Raw genomic sequence first — 17,941 nt, 5'->3', positions numbered from 1 at the left:
GCGGGCTGGAGCACTGACTTTGGGTGCCCGCCCCGAAGGGCCGCGTCTCGCGACCCTGAAAGATCTCGTCCAGCAGCGTACTATGCAGCGGCGGCGGGCGCCCGCCATAACAACCGCTGTTGTTATTTGACAAACTGTCATCGTCGTCGATCTCGCGGCTACCGTTCCCGACTCGGTTGGACCGCGAAGGGTCGCCGCCATTTCTGTTAGCCAGTGGCGTCGCTCGCGGTTGAGCCTTCCCGTCCTGCTGCTGCATCAAGCCCGGATGATTCGTGTGGTAGAAGCCATTGACGAGCCCGAACAAGCTGCCGTCGGGGCCCCCGCCGGAAGCGTAACAACCCGCGCGCTTATCGGTCTCGGCGTCGTCGCCGCCATTGGCTCGGCTTCGGCCCGCGCCGCTCTTTGCGCCGTCGCATTCGCTGTCTACATCGCTGCAGTCGATGTACGGGATGGAAGAACTGCTGCCTTTGTTTGCCCGGCACGATGGACCTGGATTGAGGAGACGTTTGTCCGACGGCAAGCCCGTGCCTTTGTGCTCCTGCCTGCCATCCGAGCCGGGAGCTGCGCTGTGATCGCGGAAGCCGTTGGCGGCGGACGTGGCCCCCGACGGTTCCCGGGCGCCGTTGGTGCCCGCTTGCCCCGCCGGGTCTGGTCGACCTTCCATCGGCACGGATGTGACACTCTGCAAGACAGCGGAGGAGATGATTTTTTTCTTTAACGGCCTCTGATTTTCGATCTCCGGTTAATTCGAGTCTCTTACCTCCTTTGGCACTTGCGATCTGAGGGAGGAGGACTGGTGGGGCACGCTGCTACCGGACAGAATCTTACTGTGCTTCCTGACGAGGGTCGACATTTGGCTGTCAAAAAAAAATTCAGCCCAAAAATTGAAACGAGGACAACAGCCTCACCTTTCAAAGGGAACCTTTTTGAGCTCGGCGTCTTTCACATAATCAATGATCTGCTTCTGGGTGCGACCGCTGCAACGAAAGGGCACCAAAGGACAACGTTGAAAGAGAAATCGAGGGTGGAATACATGGCAATCGTCCAGTCAAAATCAGGAATGCTTTTTCTTTGCACTCCGTTTCCTTCAAAAATGACTGACAATTGATTACCTGAAGCGGAATGAGGATCCTCTGGTGAAGAGGATGGGCTTGGGTTTGGGCTTGGGCTCCTCGAAGAGCCGAAAGAAGGCGTGATACTCGACGCAGATCTTCCAGAAGATTTTACAGCAGTCCCTGCTGGCCATTGCAAACTCCAGCGTGTCATGGTGACCACTTTGCTGCAAGGAGAAGAAGAAGAAGGCGGGCATAAGGAGAACCGGAGCGAAAGAGTGGCTTCATATCGAAAGGGGCTGTGGGGGGGAAACTTACGGCAGGGTCACCTCTCAGCTTGATCAGAAACCGTTTGCGTTTGAAGCTGAGTTTGCGAATCTTCGACCAGTTGAAGGCATTTATTTTGGTGTACCCCTGAAAGGAAAACGTATGCGCAGACGCGGGGTCACGTAAAAAAACAAAACAGCAACAACCACAACGTTCTACACCCCATCTCTCCCGAAACAAGTTCAGAATATTTTGTGGTCAAATGTTCTTCCGAACTTTCCATGCGGTACGGATGTTACCTGGAACACGAGCACGCCGGTGTGGGCCACAGCCAAGCTGAGTTTGGTCCCCTCGCGGTCCTTTGCTGGGTGGAGGCGAACGCCATACATTTCAAGCCGCCGGGCGATTTCCAGGAGCTGGTAGTCCGACTCAGCGGGGGTCTGTCCGCTGGGGGAGGAGAGGGAGGGGGGCTGTCACTCAAGACACCGACCTCGTGCTCATCGAGCCGATGGCTGATTGATGAAAACGTCTGCTGTTCACGTGGCCGCGGGCTGAAGGTCAACCACGTGTCAAGCGACGGAAGGAGCATCTTTGGTGTTTTGGTGTTTGTGTTGCGCTTTCATGAGACCGCAGTGATGATCGAGCCGATTGAAATAACGGCGCGCTTTAAAATGCATACAATGAGCTCAGACGGCCTTGTTTGCCATGCAAATCTGAAAATGCCTTCCTGTTTCCTGTATACGCCGCTGAATTGGCCACTTCCTTCCTGCATCGGCTGAGGGATTGGGGCGAGGGGGGGGCTGAGGGACGGGCCGCTTCGGGTTTCAGTGTTTATCTGCCGCGCTTTGCACTTGGAAATGACGTGGATATGCAAACAGTGGAACAAAACGTGCGCACGTTCTCCCGGGCGCGTGTTTGCGGATCGCTCCGCTCCGCGGGGGGAGTGGCAACAAACGGATGTGCGCAGAGGCCAAGTAAGCAGTGCAAAAATGCTGGTTGAGTTGGGGCGGGAGGTCAGGGGGAAAGTTTCTGTGCTGCTGCCAGCTCCAAAAAAAAGGTGTGTGTGTGTGTGTGTGTGTGTGTGTGTGTGTGTGTGTGTGTGTGTGTGTGTGGAGCGTGGGGGGCGGGCTGCATAAAAATTGGTGTCGACAGGAAAATAAAAGCCAGGATCTTGTTTCAAGGAACAAGAGGGGTAGGGTGAGAGACGCTGCCGTGGCACACACACGAACGAGGACTGCGTGAGCAACTGCTCCAAAGTGTTTGGATCACTGAAAAACGAAAAAGCAAAAAGGTGGTGAACCCTTTCATGGTAAAAAGTCGCGGTGCGCCAACACGTAGGCTCTCGTGAGTGCCACAGCCCTGCATGTGTCTGTTTATAGGAGAGAGAGAGAGAGAGACGGAAATCTGCTGGAAGGTCAGGATTGCGAGTGGGTGTGTCGTGCGCGAGATAGCAATCTGGTGCAAGACCTGCGGTGGACGTCTGCGTTTATGGCTCCTGACAGCCTTCTGGAACCGATCCCCATGTTGATGTTGAACAAGCACGTCTAACCTCAACCGGTGCTTTCTCCGTTGGGCCTTCTTCAACGCCAAGACCCTTTCGCCGCGTTTGCCGGTTCATCTTTGACCATGTCCAGATGTCGTCTGTCATTTCATTGCCGTACCGCATCGTTTCTTTGAAACACCCTCACTTTTTACGTCTGTTCTTGTCACGAGTGTAGCATATGCCGTGATCTATGGGCTTTTTCACCCTTCACGTTTCAGATTGCAGCCGCAATGGTCAGGTTAGGAACGTAAATATGTTAATAAATACATTGTTTCTCGGCAGTAGCCTTTTTCTTATTTTCGACAGAATTCAACATTCATCCGATAGAATGAATGAGGACGTCATTCATTTACACCGGCAAATTGCAGTTTGCCATTTTGGCACGTGAATTTGCTCCCTTGTGCAAAGTTATGACATCATATGGTAGAAAACACCAAGTTTCAATTTTCATGTATCGAGTCTGGAATGAAACCATTTTGCCCCAACCGTAGGCTGCAATGGTTCATAAATGGGAAGCGATGAGGACACAAATGGGCGGCATTGAGGCCTCGAAAGCTACAGTCGCGTGTGAGAACTCACACGTGTTTGCGGTGGCAGTCGGTGATCTTGTCCCGGATGGCGTCTTGGTCTGGCAGGTATTTATTGTGGAGGAGATGCTGCCAGCTCTGGGTGTCATCAAAGTCTCCGATCTCGGCTGAATTTGGGGGGGGGCAAGGCACAGACGGAGAGAGGTGAATTGCAAAGGCAGGGTGGAAAAACGCACAGCACAAGAACGCGTTTCATTTCGGCGACAATCTGGACAGAGTTGCAAATTCAATCGTTTCTTTTGTCACTGTTCGACTTCATCTGCAATTGGGCTCAGCGAAACAGCGCTCAAGCCGTTCCAGAAGACGGAGCCGCACCGACAAGGCTGGCGAGAAACTATTCCACATCATGATTTTTCAATCAAACAAGGCAGACGGACACGCTTAGGGGAAGGAATTGACTTGGGAGTCAGCCAATCCTCCACGAAGCGTCTCCAGTTGGTCCGGAATGCTGCGGCTCGCCTCTGGTCCTCCGAAGACGGGGGCGCATCACGCCGACTCTGGCATCGCTTCACTGGCTCATTTTCGCGTTTTTTTCCAAGATCGTATGATTTGGTTTCAAATCTTCAAAACTCATTTTTCTTCTTTGGCTTTTGACTCAACATGAGACTTTAATTTTTAGTTGAATTGTTTTTGTGCTTTCTACTTTTTTTCTTTGGCTTTTGACTCAACATGAGACTTTGATTTTTAGTTGAATTGTTTTTGTGCTTTCTACTGTTTTTGTTCGTCATTGATTGTTTTGTTGTTTGTTGTTGTCGCAGCAGTGGTTGTTTTCAAGCGCTCCGGAAATACGCTCGAGTTGAATCCTGTCCAACTTTGTTTCGTTTGCAACGACAGCACATTGCAGTCATTGCTGCTGAGTGTACTAGGTCCGATTTTGCCTCGATCGTGACGATGGTCGCGCAAGACGTAATTGTAAATGTTCGGTCTTTTGTTTTGTGTCAAGCAAAAGTCATTGTAGCTTATGTGCTTCTTCCCGACCCCGACAATTGCAAAAGCAAACGCGTGTCGCGGTTTGCCAACGGCGCTCGCGGCGCGTTCCCTGCATTCGGCAATCCACGTGCCTCCATTACTGTTTTTGTTCGTCATTGATTGTTTTGTTGTTTGTTGTTTTCGGAGCAGTGGTTGTTTTCAAGTGCTCCGGTAATACGCTCGAGTTGAATCCTGTCCAATTTTGTTTCGTTTGCTACGACAGCACATTGCGGTCATTGCTGCTGAGTGTACCAGGTCCGATTCTGCCTCGATCGTGACGATGGTCGCGCAAGACGTAATTGTAAATGTTCGGTCTTTTGTTTTGTGTCAAGCAAAAGTCATTGTAGCTTTATGTGCTTCTTCCCGACCCCGACAATTGCAAAAGCAAACACGTGTCGCGGTTTGCCAACGGCGCTTGCGGCGCGTTCCCTGCGTTCGGCAATCCACGTGCCTCCTGCTGAAAACAGCTGGCCCACTCCACAACAACAGTCTGAGTGTTCGGAGACATCAAAGCTGGGCTTTGTGTTCCGCCCGTAAATATGCTTAAAACGAGGCGCGGGCGGACCCGATTCAGAAACTGCTCCCAGAAGCGCGTGCGTGCGTGCTTATGTGTAGAACCTACTGAGTCAGCTCCTCCATGATCTGCGTGTGGTCGGGAGGGAAGAACTTGACCACAAAACGAAGAATGGTGTTCTTTGGCCCTTGAATGACGGAGGGGAGACAAAACACAACGATTGGCAGCGCAACGTAAGGCAGAACGCATCGCTTGATCATGTCACAAAGAAGCCCGAGACTCGCGGCAATTTTATGGAGCTTTTACGCGTTGCCGTGGGTTACCATTCCTTGGACTCATAACACGGCGGCCTGTTTTTCTCCAAGTGGGAGAGCCGGTCTGAGCCCATCGTCAAGGATGACGATGGGACTTTGTCATCTTTTTTTGACTTGAAAAAGCTCTGTTGTCGAGTTAGCTGCCGGTTGTTGTTCATGTTCTCACCACCGCACTGCTTTTGCACGCCAGCTCCCGACACAGGGTTACCAGAAACACGCCCACTCCATCTAGTGGTGACAGCTGGCCCACTCCACAACAACAGTCTGAGTGTTCAGAGACATCAAAGCTGGGCTTTGTGTTCAGCCCGTAAATATGCTTAAAACGAGGCGTGGGCGGACCCGATTCAGACATGACACCTGCTCCCAGAAGCGCGCGCGTGAGTGCTTATGTGTAAAACCTACTGAGTCAGCTCCTCCATGATCTGCGTGTGGTCGGGAGGGAAGAACTTGACCACAAAACGAAGAATGGTGTTCTTTGGCCCTTGAATGACGGAGGGGAGACAAAACACAACGATTGGCAGCGCAACGTAAGGCAGAACGCATCACTTGATCACGTCACAAAGAAGCCCGAGACTCGCGGCAATTTTATGGAGCTTTTACGCGTTGCCGTGGGTTACCATTCCTTGGACTCATAACACGCCGGCCTGTTTTTCTCCAAGTGGGAGAGCCGGTCTGAGCCCATCGTCAAGGATGACGACGGGACTTTGTCATCTTTTTTTGACTTGAAAAAGCTCTGTTGTCGAGTTAGCTGCCGGTTGTTGTTCATGTTCTCACCACCGCACTGCTTTTGCACGCCAGCTCCCGACACAGGGTTACCAGAAACACGCCCACTCCATCTAGTGGTGTTTTATTATACTGAAATCATTCCCACAGCCTCGATACGGACTGTGGAGTTATGCAAAGCACTTTATTCTTGTTATTATTATTGTTTATTATTATTATTATTTTTTTCTTAAAAACACCAGAAACGCATTTATACGTTTTGGCACTAAAGGATAGGGTTTTTGCAAACGTATTTTTCCGTTTAGACATTCAGTGAGTGCAAATGAGAGTCCAAGGCATTTTATGTCACGTACGTCGGATCTGCTTCATCGTTGGCTTCAGCAGGTCCAGCCATACCTGCGTGAAGGACAGAGTGCAACATTGAGGTCAAAGTTCCAAAGACATGCTTTAAAAATGAGTTTGCAACGTCATGCGCAGCTCACTGTCATCTTGCGCTGGTCCTGGTACTCCAGCCCAAAGTAGTCTCCCTCCACCAGGTTGAGATGGACGCAAATAAGGTCAAACAGCACTTTGCCGGGGGAGCGTTGCTGGAACAGAGATCAAATGGAGGAACCGGGTGAACTTGCGGCTTGAGGCCACGAGGGTGGAGAGCGCTGATGTTGAGGAGAAGGTTGCCTTTTTCTTTTTTTGTGAGGGTCTAATTAGATGGTTCACATCAGAATGAGGCTGCAAGTCTGGATGCCCCACCCCCCGACCAACGACAAGCAGCTGATCCTGAACCCGACTGACAAGTGCAGGCTTGAGTTTTGGGTGCACGGCTCCCTGTGTTTAGAAACAACCGGCAGGCCAAAAGGGAAAAGCTGCGAGTTGCTCATCCAGTGGTCTCGGCTGTGCTCTGGCATATGAGCGATGCCAAAACACACGCAGCTGTGGGACCAAACCTTAAATTAGCCAGGATCGGGGTTTTTTTCCGGTCATACTGGGGCTGAGCAGTGAACCAGAAGCACAAAGACTTAAAATAAATATTTGATTGTCTGAAAAAAAAAATCAGGTGCTTGTATGGGTCATGTAACGTGATGCCCACAAGCAAGTGGGAAAAAAAACATCAATCAATACAAACCAAACATTTTTGGAGAGCTTCTCCATCGAGTAGAAAAAGGCCAGACGATGAGACACAATATTAGCAGTCTTACTTCAACTCGGGGTTTCTCACCGCAGGTTATTCCGATGCAACGAGTCTGCCCCGCGCGATAGGAAGTGGCAGGCTGGCAAATAAGACAATAAAGCCTTCAAAACTGCTTCAGCAGGTGTAGTTATGTTCTGGATTTCAAATCAAGGCAGAATCACCACGTGCGAACCAAGTTACTCTCATGACGGCCACAGGTGGGCTGGAGGCTACCCCAGATGACTTCAGGCAAGAGGTGGCACATATGCCTGCTTTTGGAATGGAGGAGGAAAAGAGAGGAAAAAAAAAACAGGGTGAACACAGGAAGGCCACAGCCTGGACACAAGCCCGTGACCTCTGAACTGTGAGGCGGATGCGCGAACCAGTTAGCTACCGCGCCTCCGCAGAACATCCACATTGCCCCAATGATTTCCTTTCTTGCATTTCCAACATTCTATCTTTGTGGAGAGATATTTTCTGCCACGATGGTGACCGAAAACAAAATCACGCAACAACTGGACATCATGAACACACTTCGTGTTTCATTGACTCCAAGATTCGACCGGAGAAACAAGCGCAGGTCTCCCGCTTATGAGAACTACAATCAGCATAATGGTTGGTGTATTTGGTTTTTTGTTTGTTTTGTGCGGCAAAAGGTGTGAGCCAAGTGGAACGCCATATGGCTAGCGTGTGTGTGTGTGTGGGCCTCCTGAATAGACAAATCCGCCCAGGCTACCCCAGATGACTTCAGGCAAGAGGTGGCACCTATGCCTGCTTTTGGAATGGAGGAGGAAAAGGGAGAAAAAAAAAAAAACGGTGAACACAGGAAGGCCACAGCCTGGACACAAAAAAAAAAGGGATGACATGAAACCTGGGTGTGTTGGGGATGCCCGACAGCCGGATGCCATCCCATCTGTGATTAGCCTCCTGAACATTGTTACCGTAAGAAGACGAAGCGTAATAAACAGCTGATTACAGGATGCCGTTTATTTTCGTGCAACTGATACCCAAAACCGTGGCCTCGTCACCATAAGAGCTGGAATGCATTCCAGCGGACAGATAATGGCCAGACATAGTTCACGCGTGATACTAGATACTTGATACAAATCAGTGGCGGATGCTGGTCTGTCAAGGAGGGGAAGCTCAATTTCGGCCTGCATCATAAAATGTGTCCGTTTATTTAGACGTGCATTCTACTCTCCGTTCCTTTTCAAAAAAATGATCTCTGATGTGTGAACTACAGAAATAAAAGATTAATTTGTCGCTAGTCGTTTTCAACAAAGAGAGTGTCGCTAAAATGATTAGAAGAAGTCTCCAGTTCAACTCAGAATAGAATGAAAATGCTCCCACGGATGCCTACAACAAAAGATCGGTGATTGGCTCATTTCGCTGTCAATCAAAAAGAGAGTCAGCCTCAGACAGATCATCCAATCATCATGCAGACAAGCTCACGGCAGCCTTCTTCCAAACAGCAACTTGAAAACTGGCAAAAACTGCCCATGAAATCACAATTTTATCGGACGAGAGAGTCGTCGATGTGATATCGAAGAGGGGTTCAAATGTTTTGTCAACTTGGAAAAAATGTCTGGGGGCGGGGGGGGGGGGGTTGTTTTCCTTCTCCAAATAGTATTTGGGATTATTGCATTTACTAATCATCATTATATTCATCCAAAGATTTTTACACGTTGGTGTTAAAGTGCTGATGATTTCATATTCTTATATTGAGCGGACCGCGCTCCAGGCAGGGGGTTGAGGTTCGATACGAGCTGCGTATTCAGAAGCGGGACCCGTAGCATACCACGGTGGCTCCTCACGGTGGGAGTAATTCAAGAGCTGGAGACGCGGGCCGGGCCTCAATAGCCGTCTGGCCACGTGCCCGCAAAAGGCATCATACAAAATGTCCGGGACCAGAATATCCAGATTCCGCCGTCAAAATCTCCTTCCAGACTTGCATGAGACAATCTGTCGCTTTGAAACTTTGCTCTCAACGGGGTTGTCCAACAAGTAGTTCAAAGGGAGGGCAAAAGATCATTTTTCCATCCCGTCCGCGGCCATTTCGGTGGCGTTTTCGCAAAGTGACTCATGCGGCTTTTGCAGCAGACAAATTATAGTCATCCCGCTCCTCTATTCAAAGAGGCTGCAGAAAACACATGTGGCGAGAGGCAAGGCCGCCTCCACGCAGCAAGACTGTTTTGTTTTGCCCCGCCGTGAAGAACGCTACCTTGGCAATCCCAAAATCCGAAACGTTTCACACGAGCTGCGCCACAAATATTCCGTGACTGACGTCAGAAAAGCCATATTTTCTAACCTAAGCCAAAAGGAGAGTTTTGTCCTTGAACATGGGCCGGGCGAGCGACCGGCACATTGACAAAGAGATCCCATTGCCCTTTGCTTCAGTTCGTGCGCAAGGAGAGGTGAAAGTTGAGGCGGGACAACTTGCGGCTGCTTGACTATGACAACGCCCTGAGCGTCCCGCTGTCACGTTTCGGTCGAACCGAAATGTTTTGGATCCCAAAAATTGTGGACTCCAGACACTACTGTACTTGTACTCCGTAACAAAAAGGTTTAATATAAAAAAAAATAAATAAATTGCACCAACAAAGTAGTAACATAAAGCGCTGGTCAACACAAGGACCAGGGAACACAAAAAGTCAACAAGAACCAAAAGCGCTTGAACTAAAGGCAAGGAAGGAAAACAAACCCGAGACTACAAACGAAAAACAATGTATCAGATACACGCAGAAAAAGCCAATTCACTAAAACAAAAACAATACTTACAAAACCAATGGTACCGAGAGATCAATAGAAAATACGACGAGGTCTATAGCAAAGGTCTATGAGCAAGGAATAAAGCAGTGAGGCAAAACAATTCTCCGACAACCAGCAAACTGTTTGTGGGTCCATGAATACAGTTTCCTACTTGCAAGATTGGCAGCAGGTGTGCAACCAGCAAGACCGCTCAGTCTGCCACCTGCTGGCCAGGCCAAGAACAGGAACATGACACCCGCACTTCCTGGCAGGGAAAAACTTCGGCGCGCCGGAGCACCGAAGCGACTCACGCAGCCTGGCTCGATGCCTGCCTGCAATTGCTCCGTTGCGATGATTACTAGCATGAAAAGGGAAGCTTTGGAATCTGTCAGAAAGTGCTCCGGGAGTTTTGAACTGGATTTTTGGTGCCTTTCGAAATGCTGCAAAAGGAGATTTGGAAACGTGCAGCGCACCGTCATGTGCGGAACTCGCAGGGACCGGCACAAATGGAAACCAGATGGGTGAGACGGACGATAAGAATCCGTTGAGGAAGAAGAAAACTGAATTAAAAAATAAATAAAAAATAGCAAAGCATCTCCAATGCTACTCTTCCTCGGGTCCCCTGCTGTGAATTCCAAAAGGAAGCTTTTTTGTTTCTTTTTCTGCAGCTGCTTGTCAAGCACATGGCACAAGAGAGTCTACTTTTTGTTTTGACTTTCAACATGACCGTTACTTGGCCGGTCCAGATGGGAAAACACTGGAAATGACTGGCAATAAGCTTCTCCGCTATTCAACTCCAGCTTGTCTTTCAAAAGCTGCTATTGACTGAGACGCTGTGTCCCAACTTGATCTCGTACGAGCCTAAACGAGCGCTGGAAAAAAAAAAAAAAAAAAAAACACAGATCAAACTAGCCAATCTGCATGACGATGCACCACAAAATTAAAAACAAAGACAAAAAGCTAAATATTGTTATTCCATAATTTGGTGTGTGTGTGTGTGTGTGTGTGTGTGTGTGGGGGGGGGGGGCGCATTTAGCCAGACAGCTGGGAGAGGGCTCCTCCTTCCTCATCTGTCTACCAATCACAGTCTCTGGCTCAGATTAGGTTAAACGGCTTAACCCCGCTGGCAAGACGTCAAAGTCGCATCCTTGACCACACAAGCAGATTCAAAAGAACTCGAATCAACTGAACTCAACTCAAGTGTATTTCGAGAGCGCTTGAAAGCAACCGCCGTGGTCTACAAAGTGCTGCACACGGAGCATACGACAAACAAACAATGAAACAATACATTTCATAAAGACTGTAGAACAGCACAAAAAGTCTCATGCGGAGTCCAAAGCCAAATTTGCCGGTCCACTTTCAAATCAGCGTCCAGTTGAAGACCCAAGTTGCAGAGTGTTGGCTTCACATCAGGAGCCGGGGGGCCCCAAGTCGGCAGCGTGGGATGGACAAGGGCCACTGGGACCAAACGCCATCACTTCTGTCTTCTTTTCATTGAAATTCAAAAAAAATTCAGCGGCATCCACGTATTGGATCAAAGTGGCCTCCGTGAGAAAGCGTCCTTTTAGCTCTGCGAGACATCGATCGGACAGTCATCCGCATTGCAGGGGAAGGAAAGACCTTCCACTTCGGATGGAACCCAATGGGAGCAGATCCAGTGAGAACAGAACAGGCCCCAGAACGCGCACACAGTCCGGCATGGCAAGCAACCTGCTTGCACACACAGCAAAGCGTTCTGGGCAGTCAGTCTGGCAACCTACAGGTGAACGACAGCGACGTGTTGGGGTGCCGCTGCTATGTGTGTGTGTGTGTGTGTGTGTGTGTGTGTGTGTGTGTGTGTGTGTGTTATGCCTCACAGCACAATTGAGGAAAACAAATTAAGTACATGCACAGCCATGTCCCATTAACCCCCCCCCCCAAAAAAAAACAATTTGCATCCTGTGCCAGATGGCGGTGGGGTGGAGTCGGCCTCCCACAACCATGAGCCACGTACATTTCCTGCCTCTGAGAAAGAGAGAGAGAGAGAGAGAGAGACAGACACACACACACACACACACATACTCACACACGTGCTCACGGCTCTCTCTGAAAATCCAAATGTTCAAGATCACAACTAACCAATTGGAGTGTCGGATTATTTCATTCATGAAACCAAAACAAACAATTGGGGCAGGGCGTCTGCAACGTATGGCTCATGGGCTTCATCGGGCCAAGTCCGCTCTTGAATCCGCACCACCGAGCATAAAGTCACTCAAGATTTTTCCTAAAATTGGTCCCTCCAAATGGAGATATTCTTTTTGAATGAATCGCCGATTTATCTCATGAAATAAATGTTAATTTATGCAGATCACAAAAACATTTGCAAACGACACCACTTTTGTCTCTTAAATACTTGTTTAATTTCATAAAATACACTTTCAATTGTTTTTAGAATATTTGTACATCAAAACAAAGTGTAAAATAAAAGGTACCAATATCGATATATTTTTGTGAATCAATTTGAAAGAAAAAAATGTTTTAAAAAAGCCCAAATGAATGCATTATCATGAAAATAAGTGATTTTCCTTTTATTTTGAGGACATAATTGCTCCGTTCATTCTGGACCGCCTCTCTGGGGTCGGGTCACGTGCGCAGCAGGACACAATTATGAATTCATGTCACGACCGTCATGACAAGCAATCCACTTCTAAAATGAGCATGAATTCGCTGTTATTCAAATCAATGATAAATAAAACATACATCCCATGCACATGACTGTCTATTGTTTTTTTTTTTTTAAATGAAAGACAAAATCCCCAAATAAAAAAGTGGCCCTTGAGCTCAAAAGTTTGCCCAGCTTTTCGTCTCCCCTCTTCTTTCTTTGACTGAAAGTCCAGTTCTGCTAAATGGCTTCAACATGGAGCCTTCAATGATGAATGACATCGGCCTGAAGGGGGTCCTCGGGGGGCATCCCATGCGCAGACTGAGCATTGTGCACTGGGACCGGGGTGAAACACCTCCACGGGGGGGACGGATGCGGGCGGTGAATGCCCTCGCTCGCTTTTTGAGCCAAATCGCTCGATTCCTCCATGACAGCGAGCGGAACAGCACCCCCCTTTGGGCCCCCATCCCGCTTCCCTTTCACTCAGAAACCGTCTGCGGCTCCCTGAGTCCATCTCGCATTCGTTGCTCTCTCACCGCATTTGTGCTTTTGGAGAGGACGGCTCATTCCTTCGACCCAGCACGTCCCGATACTTCCATGTGGCTCTCCGTGCAAAAAGCACTGGATGAACGGAAGCTGTCACGGGCAGGATCGCTATTCGGTCCTCCGCTTTAACGGAAGTCTCCGACCACAGGAATGAGGCAGCCAATGCCGACTATTGCGTAACACGGAGCCATTTGTGTGCGGGATGCGGGCATGCGGCGTCCATGTGATCAGTTGGGATGAGAAATAGCCACTGAAGGCTCAGATGTGCTGTAACATACAACGTTATTTCTTGGGACTGGCAAAGTGGTGCCGTTGTTAACGCCAGCTTCTTCCATTTTGGGCAGTGGGCTAAGGTCAAGCCAGCCCCTCCTTTTTCCAGAGCATTTCGTCACATCCCGGCTGGACTACCATCATGCACTTGCCAATCCTCCATTCCAGTTGGTCCAGAATGCCGCCGCTCGCCTCTTGACTGGTTCTCTTATAAAGAGGGAGCGCGTCACTCCTCCTCTGGCATCCCTTCACTGGCTCCGAATACATTTGAGAGTTCTTTGGATGATCCTCTGATTTGTTTTCAAATCTTGAAATGGCCTGGCCCCACCTTACCTCTCTGAGCTCCTGCGCATTTTATAATACAAACTATCTTTATGATTTCATGGACCTGTGGCCAGGAAGGAAAGTGAGTATAGTCTGAGTTGCCAAAACACGAGTGCAGTGAGCAAATGGGGCAATCAAACATTGTCAAAAGCTTTCAGAATATCAACACTCTCCTTTATTCTGTTGGCCCATTGACTCTCATTTTGGCAATCTTGCTTCTTCTTTGACAATCACACCATGTTTTTGTGGTTCAAAGTTTTGAGAACAAAGTTATGGATTTGAAATTCTCTTGATGAAATACGACATGGACCACAGAGCGCTTAAAGACTGCTTGAAAATCATCTATGAGTGTCTCAAACAAAAGTGGCCCCGCCGCACAAGCGTTGAGTCCATCATTCTCCTCTGTGAGTTTGAATCAAGGAATGCTTTAACATGATCATCGTCCTATTTTTATTAGAACTCTTAAAGTATGTTTCTCATCAAAGAAAGTGAGTGCGTTGAATTTACAGAATCCATGCACGTTGTTGCCCTAATTTGAGCCGGGAAAACCCCCGCAGGATGTCCAGTAACTGGGGACTCCGATATCTTTGGTCCCCGGGGGACGGCGAGCGAGATGAAGTGATGTCGCGTATGCTACACTTCTCCCCCTTAATCCTCTCTCGTTGTCACCTATCATGATTTGATCTCTTTTGCTCCACCCACCCAGAGATCAAAAAGCCACAATCCAATCATGCAACAAAAAAACCCCACACAGTAATCTTGTTGCTCCTGAGCACGCACACCCGCTTGGTCTTTAAAGCCGCTGGCGTCCACCAAAGATATCAGTCATGATGAGGACGTATGGGAAGAGTCTTATGGAGGGGAGGGGGAATGGGGGTGGGGTGGGGGTAATAAAGTCAAGTAAGATTGCCGCATGAGAAGAAATTATTGACTAATTCGAGACCTGTGGTTGGGAAAGGACCCAGTGGTTGTACGAATCAGCCATAGTGGGAGTCTCGGAGGCTCGGGGGGGGCATTGCGCAAAGCGATAGACTTCACTGCTCCCCAGGGAATATGAAAATGCTGCAGACGTCTGCAGGGTCGTACGAGTGCAAATTAGCAAACGGGGATACATGTTCAATGTTACTCATTATCCGGAATGTTCCGTTATCGCAAAACAACAAGGAACAAGTCACGCGCCTTCCGCAACGACCACCACCAGCCGGCATCATCGGCGTGAGCTTCGCTTTCACACGTTAGGTGGGACAACTGCACAAACGTGGCAGAGGACACGATGAGGTGAGACAACGGCTCCCTTGTTTTCAGAGTCGGTGAGAACAAGCGGTGCCGGTCAAAGTCTTTCATTCGCTTCCTGTCATTGACGCGCTTTTTTTTCCTTTCCCTTGTCTACAGACACGAGCCAACGTACGATGCCTTCACCAATGGACAGCGCTACTCGGCAGTCTTCCTCACTATACGTCCACATTTGAATGACACAATTGAGCGTCGGAATTTCCTGAGTTGAAATAAATGTCAGGCTGCATCGTTGAGTAAATGTCATGATTATCGCCCCGGGCAGCCTCTCTGAAGTGATGTCAGTCATACTATACAGTGGTGCCTTGAAATACAACTTTCATTGAAATGAATGGAAAAGTCAGTCATCCGTTTGTCACCCCTCCCCCAAAAAGAAACAACAACAAAAAAACCCACTCGTACTATAATATTGTACATTATAAAATAAATTGGAGTCAAAAAATAAATCAATAGAATGTAAACATTTGAACAGCTGTATTGTTATATTGACGGTCTCTACGTCTTGCTCCACCATTTGTGTTCCAACATCTGGTTGCGGCTGCAACGGCGCAACACCAATGCTGTTTGTTAGCCCGTCCGTGGCGTTTTGCATTGTTTGTGAGCAAAAAGATGACTTTTCAAAGCCAAAGTTGTGTGGGTGCATTAAATATGCAAATTTCATTCTTTATTTGATGTTTAGTTTGACCATAAAGTTCAACTGGGAGGAGCTTGAAGCCTCTCTTGTCAACAATCGCTCAATATATGTACCGTGTCTGCCAAACAACAGCTCGTATCTTAAGAAATCTTAAGTCAACTCACTCGCATCTCAAGGCACCACTGTAAAGGTGTGAGCAATGTCATTCCCGTGCATAGAAAGGCAGACATGCCATTTTAGTGAGGCACTTTTTTTTTTTTAAACCATGGTGTGACGACTCACATCAATGATTTGCATATACGCCTTTAACTTCTCAACTATAATCTGTCTCTCTGCGCTTGAGTTTGTTCTCTGTGCATAGTCCCTCACAAAACCAAAAAATGAACTTCATAAAGACAGTCCAGTGAAAAGGCTTCCTGCGCATGACCAGCAGAGAGTATGAGATCGGGCTCAAAGGCCTCGTCATAAAAGACACCGCGACAAAGGAAGGACTCAAACCGCTGCGCCCGAAAGACGCGGCTCACTGACAAAAGGACAGATCAGACAGGTGACGGATCAAAGGCGAACACTTCAATCGCTCAAGAGAGATCGGAAGGAACCTGCGAGCGCCGCAAACTTTACTCACCGATATCTGGAAGACTTCCTGTGTGTCATCCAACATCTGCACCCTGAGAGAGACTTTCCTCCCCGGCGCCTGCGTCGGCGGCCGCAGACCAGGCTCCAGGGTGGACACCCCAAAGCTTTCGGGGGCGCCCAGCCTATGGCCGGTGGCGGAGGCTCCGTCAGCTGGCTCAACCATGGCGGAGCTGGTGGCGCCCGCTCTCGATCCGTTCCCGTCTGCTGGAGAAAGAGAAGAAGAGATGTGATTCGTCTCTCAACGGCTGGACGACTCGCTCTGTTTTTTCCAAATGAAATCGGCTGCGACCTCTCCAGTCAGCTATATGGGTCGTTTTCTTTTTTTTTTTTGGGGGAGTATTTGAGCTCTTGAAAAAGCAGGCACATTCCACTTGGGCATTTCCATTCTTGGGCCCCTCACTCTAAATGAGCGCCATTTGCGAGGGCTGTAAAAACAAGACATTTGACCAAAAGCAGGGTTGAAGATTTGCGCTCCTGGAAAACGAAGCAGTGACTGAAAAAGACGTCGTGTTGTTAACCTGTGTTCTATGGGGGCAGCGTAGTGACCAAGGAAACAAAATCACGCGCGCTCAGCAAAATTCACCGGCGATGTTGTTTATGAGTCGGGCCGATGGCAAGCGCGTCAAACTGACACACACAGGCGAGATCGATGGCGTTTTCCCCACAAGCCGACCGGTCCGGGCTTGTCAAAGCGTCACAAGTGGGGCAGATGAGACACGGTCTGGGAATACACAAACGCACAATCCCCAACACACACCCAGCAGCACATGAACCTTTCACCAACACACACACACACACACACACACACACACACACGCACACGCACACGCACACACACACATACGATAAACCAGCACCTCAGACAATAAATTTCCTCTCAGACGGTCAGTGACATCACGTCTGAGGAATGTTTTAGAAGGTAATTCCAACACACACACACACACACACACACGTTTTCAGCCCCCAATTTTCTGGGGGAAAAAAAAAAAAATAACAAAAGACAGACAAAATAACTTATTTTTGTCTCTACACACACACGTTTTCAGCCCCCAATTTTCTGGGGGGGAAAAAAAAATAAACAAAAGACAGACAAAAGAACTTATTTTTGTCTCGTCTTCCTCTGAGGTTCCATTTGGTGCCATGCAAAGTGGTAAGACAACAACTCATTTTCATAAACTGTCCCGACAGATCAATAGGCGCATTGATATAGGCACATTTCCATGTATTGATTAACGTGTGAAGGTTCAACACACAGCCTTCCTACGAGTCAGAATGATTGTCCGTCTTCACATCTGGTACTTTTTGGAGACGTTCCCTTTTGCTTATTATGCCCGAAATGGAATGCGTGTGCTTTCAAGACTCCAAACAGCCCACTCACTGGAGATGGAACTCAAAAGAACTGGTCTGACCTTCAAGGTACACACGCGGACAAAACTGTTGCTCGCCCTGTCGATGAAAGACAAATCCACCGCCGTCACGAGGACAACTTGCAACTGCTCGCGGTAATCATGAATCGAGAATTTGCTGGAAAATAACCAATGAAAATCAAGCGTCATCGTGGTGGGCAAACGGAAATGTCGTACGCTACACTTCACGTCATCTTTTGTTGCGCAACTTTTTGACTGAGAAATTTCCCTGCGTCCCAAAAAACGCACATTGTTTGGAACTGTGCGTCCTGTGGGTTAATTTTGCGTCTCGGAACCGGGACGCAGAGG

At 48.6% G+C, this 17,941-nt stretch overlaps 1 protein-coding gene across 1 annotated transcript in view; it reads right to left on the bottom strand.

Moving 5' to 3' along the window:
• The window catches only part of LOC109526865 (FERM, RhoGEF and pleckstrin domain-containing protein 1-like), a 25,889-nt gene that overhangs the window by 1,934 nt on the left and 6,014 nt on the right, over positions 1-17,941 (bottom strand). Inside the window, exons 2-12 of the mRNA XM_019888428.1 lie at positions 16,216-16,430; positions 6,452-6,556; positions 6,323-6,365; positions 5,647-5,727; positions 3,442-3,556; positions 1,619-1,766; positions 1,371-1,466; positions 1,113-1,279; positions 909-977; positions 761-836; positions 15-682 (exon numbers count right to left, since the gene is read on the bottom strand). Coding sequence (XP_019743987.1) covers positions 15-682; positions 761-836; positions 909-977; positions 1,113-1,279; positions 1,371-1,466; positions 1,619-1,766; positions 3,442-3,556; positions 5,647-5,727; positions 6,323-6,365; positions 6,452-6,556; positions 16,216-16,389 — 1,742 coding nt within the window. The 5' untranslated portion in view covers positions 16,390-16,430. The remainder of the gene's footprint in view (positions 1-14; positions 683-760; positions 837-908; positions 978-1,112; positions 1,280-1,370; positions 1,467-1,618; positions 1,767-3,441; positions 3,557-5,646; positions 5,728-6,322; positions 6,366-6,451; positions 6,557-16,215; positions 16,431-17,941) is intronic.

This window comes from Hippocampus comes, unplaced genomic scaffold, assembly GCF_001891065.2.
Source record: "Hippocampus comes isolate QL1 unplaced genomic scaffold, H_comes_QL1_v1.1 scaffold152, whole genome shotgun sequence".
NCBI classification, from domain to species: Eukaryota; Metazoa; Chordata; class Actinopteri; order Syngnathiformes; family Syngnathidae; genus Hippocampus; species Hippocampus comes.
The sequence above is the reverse complement of the archived record's forward strand: the minus strand, read 5'-3'. Positions and strand labels throughout refer to the sequence as shown.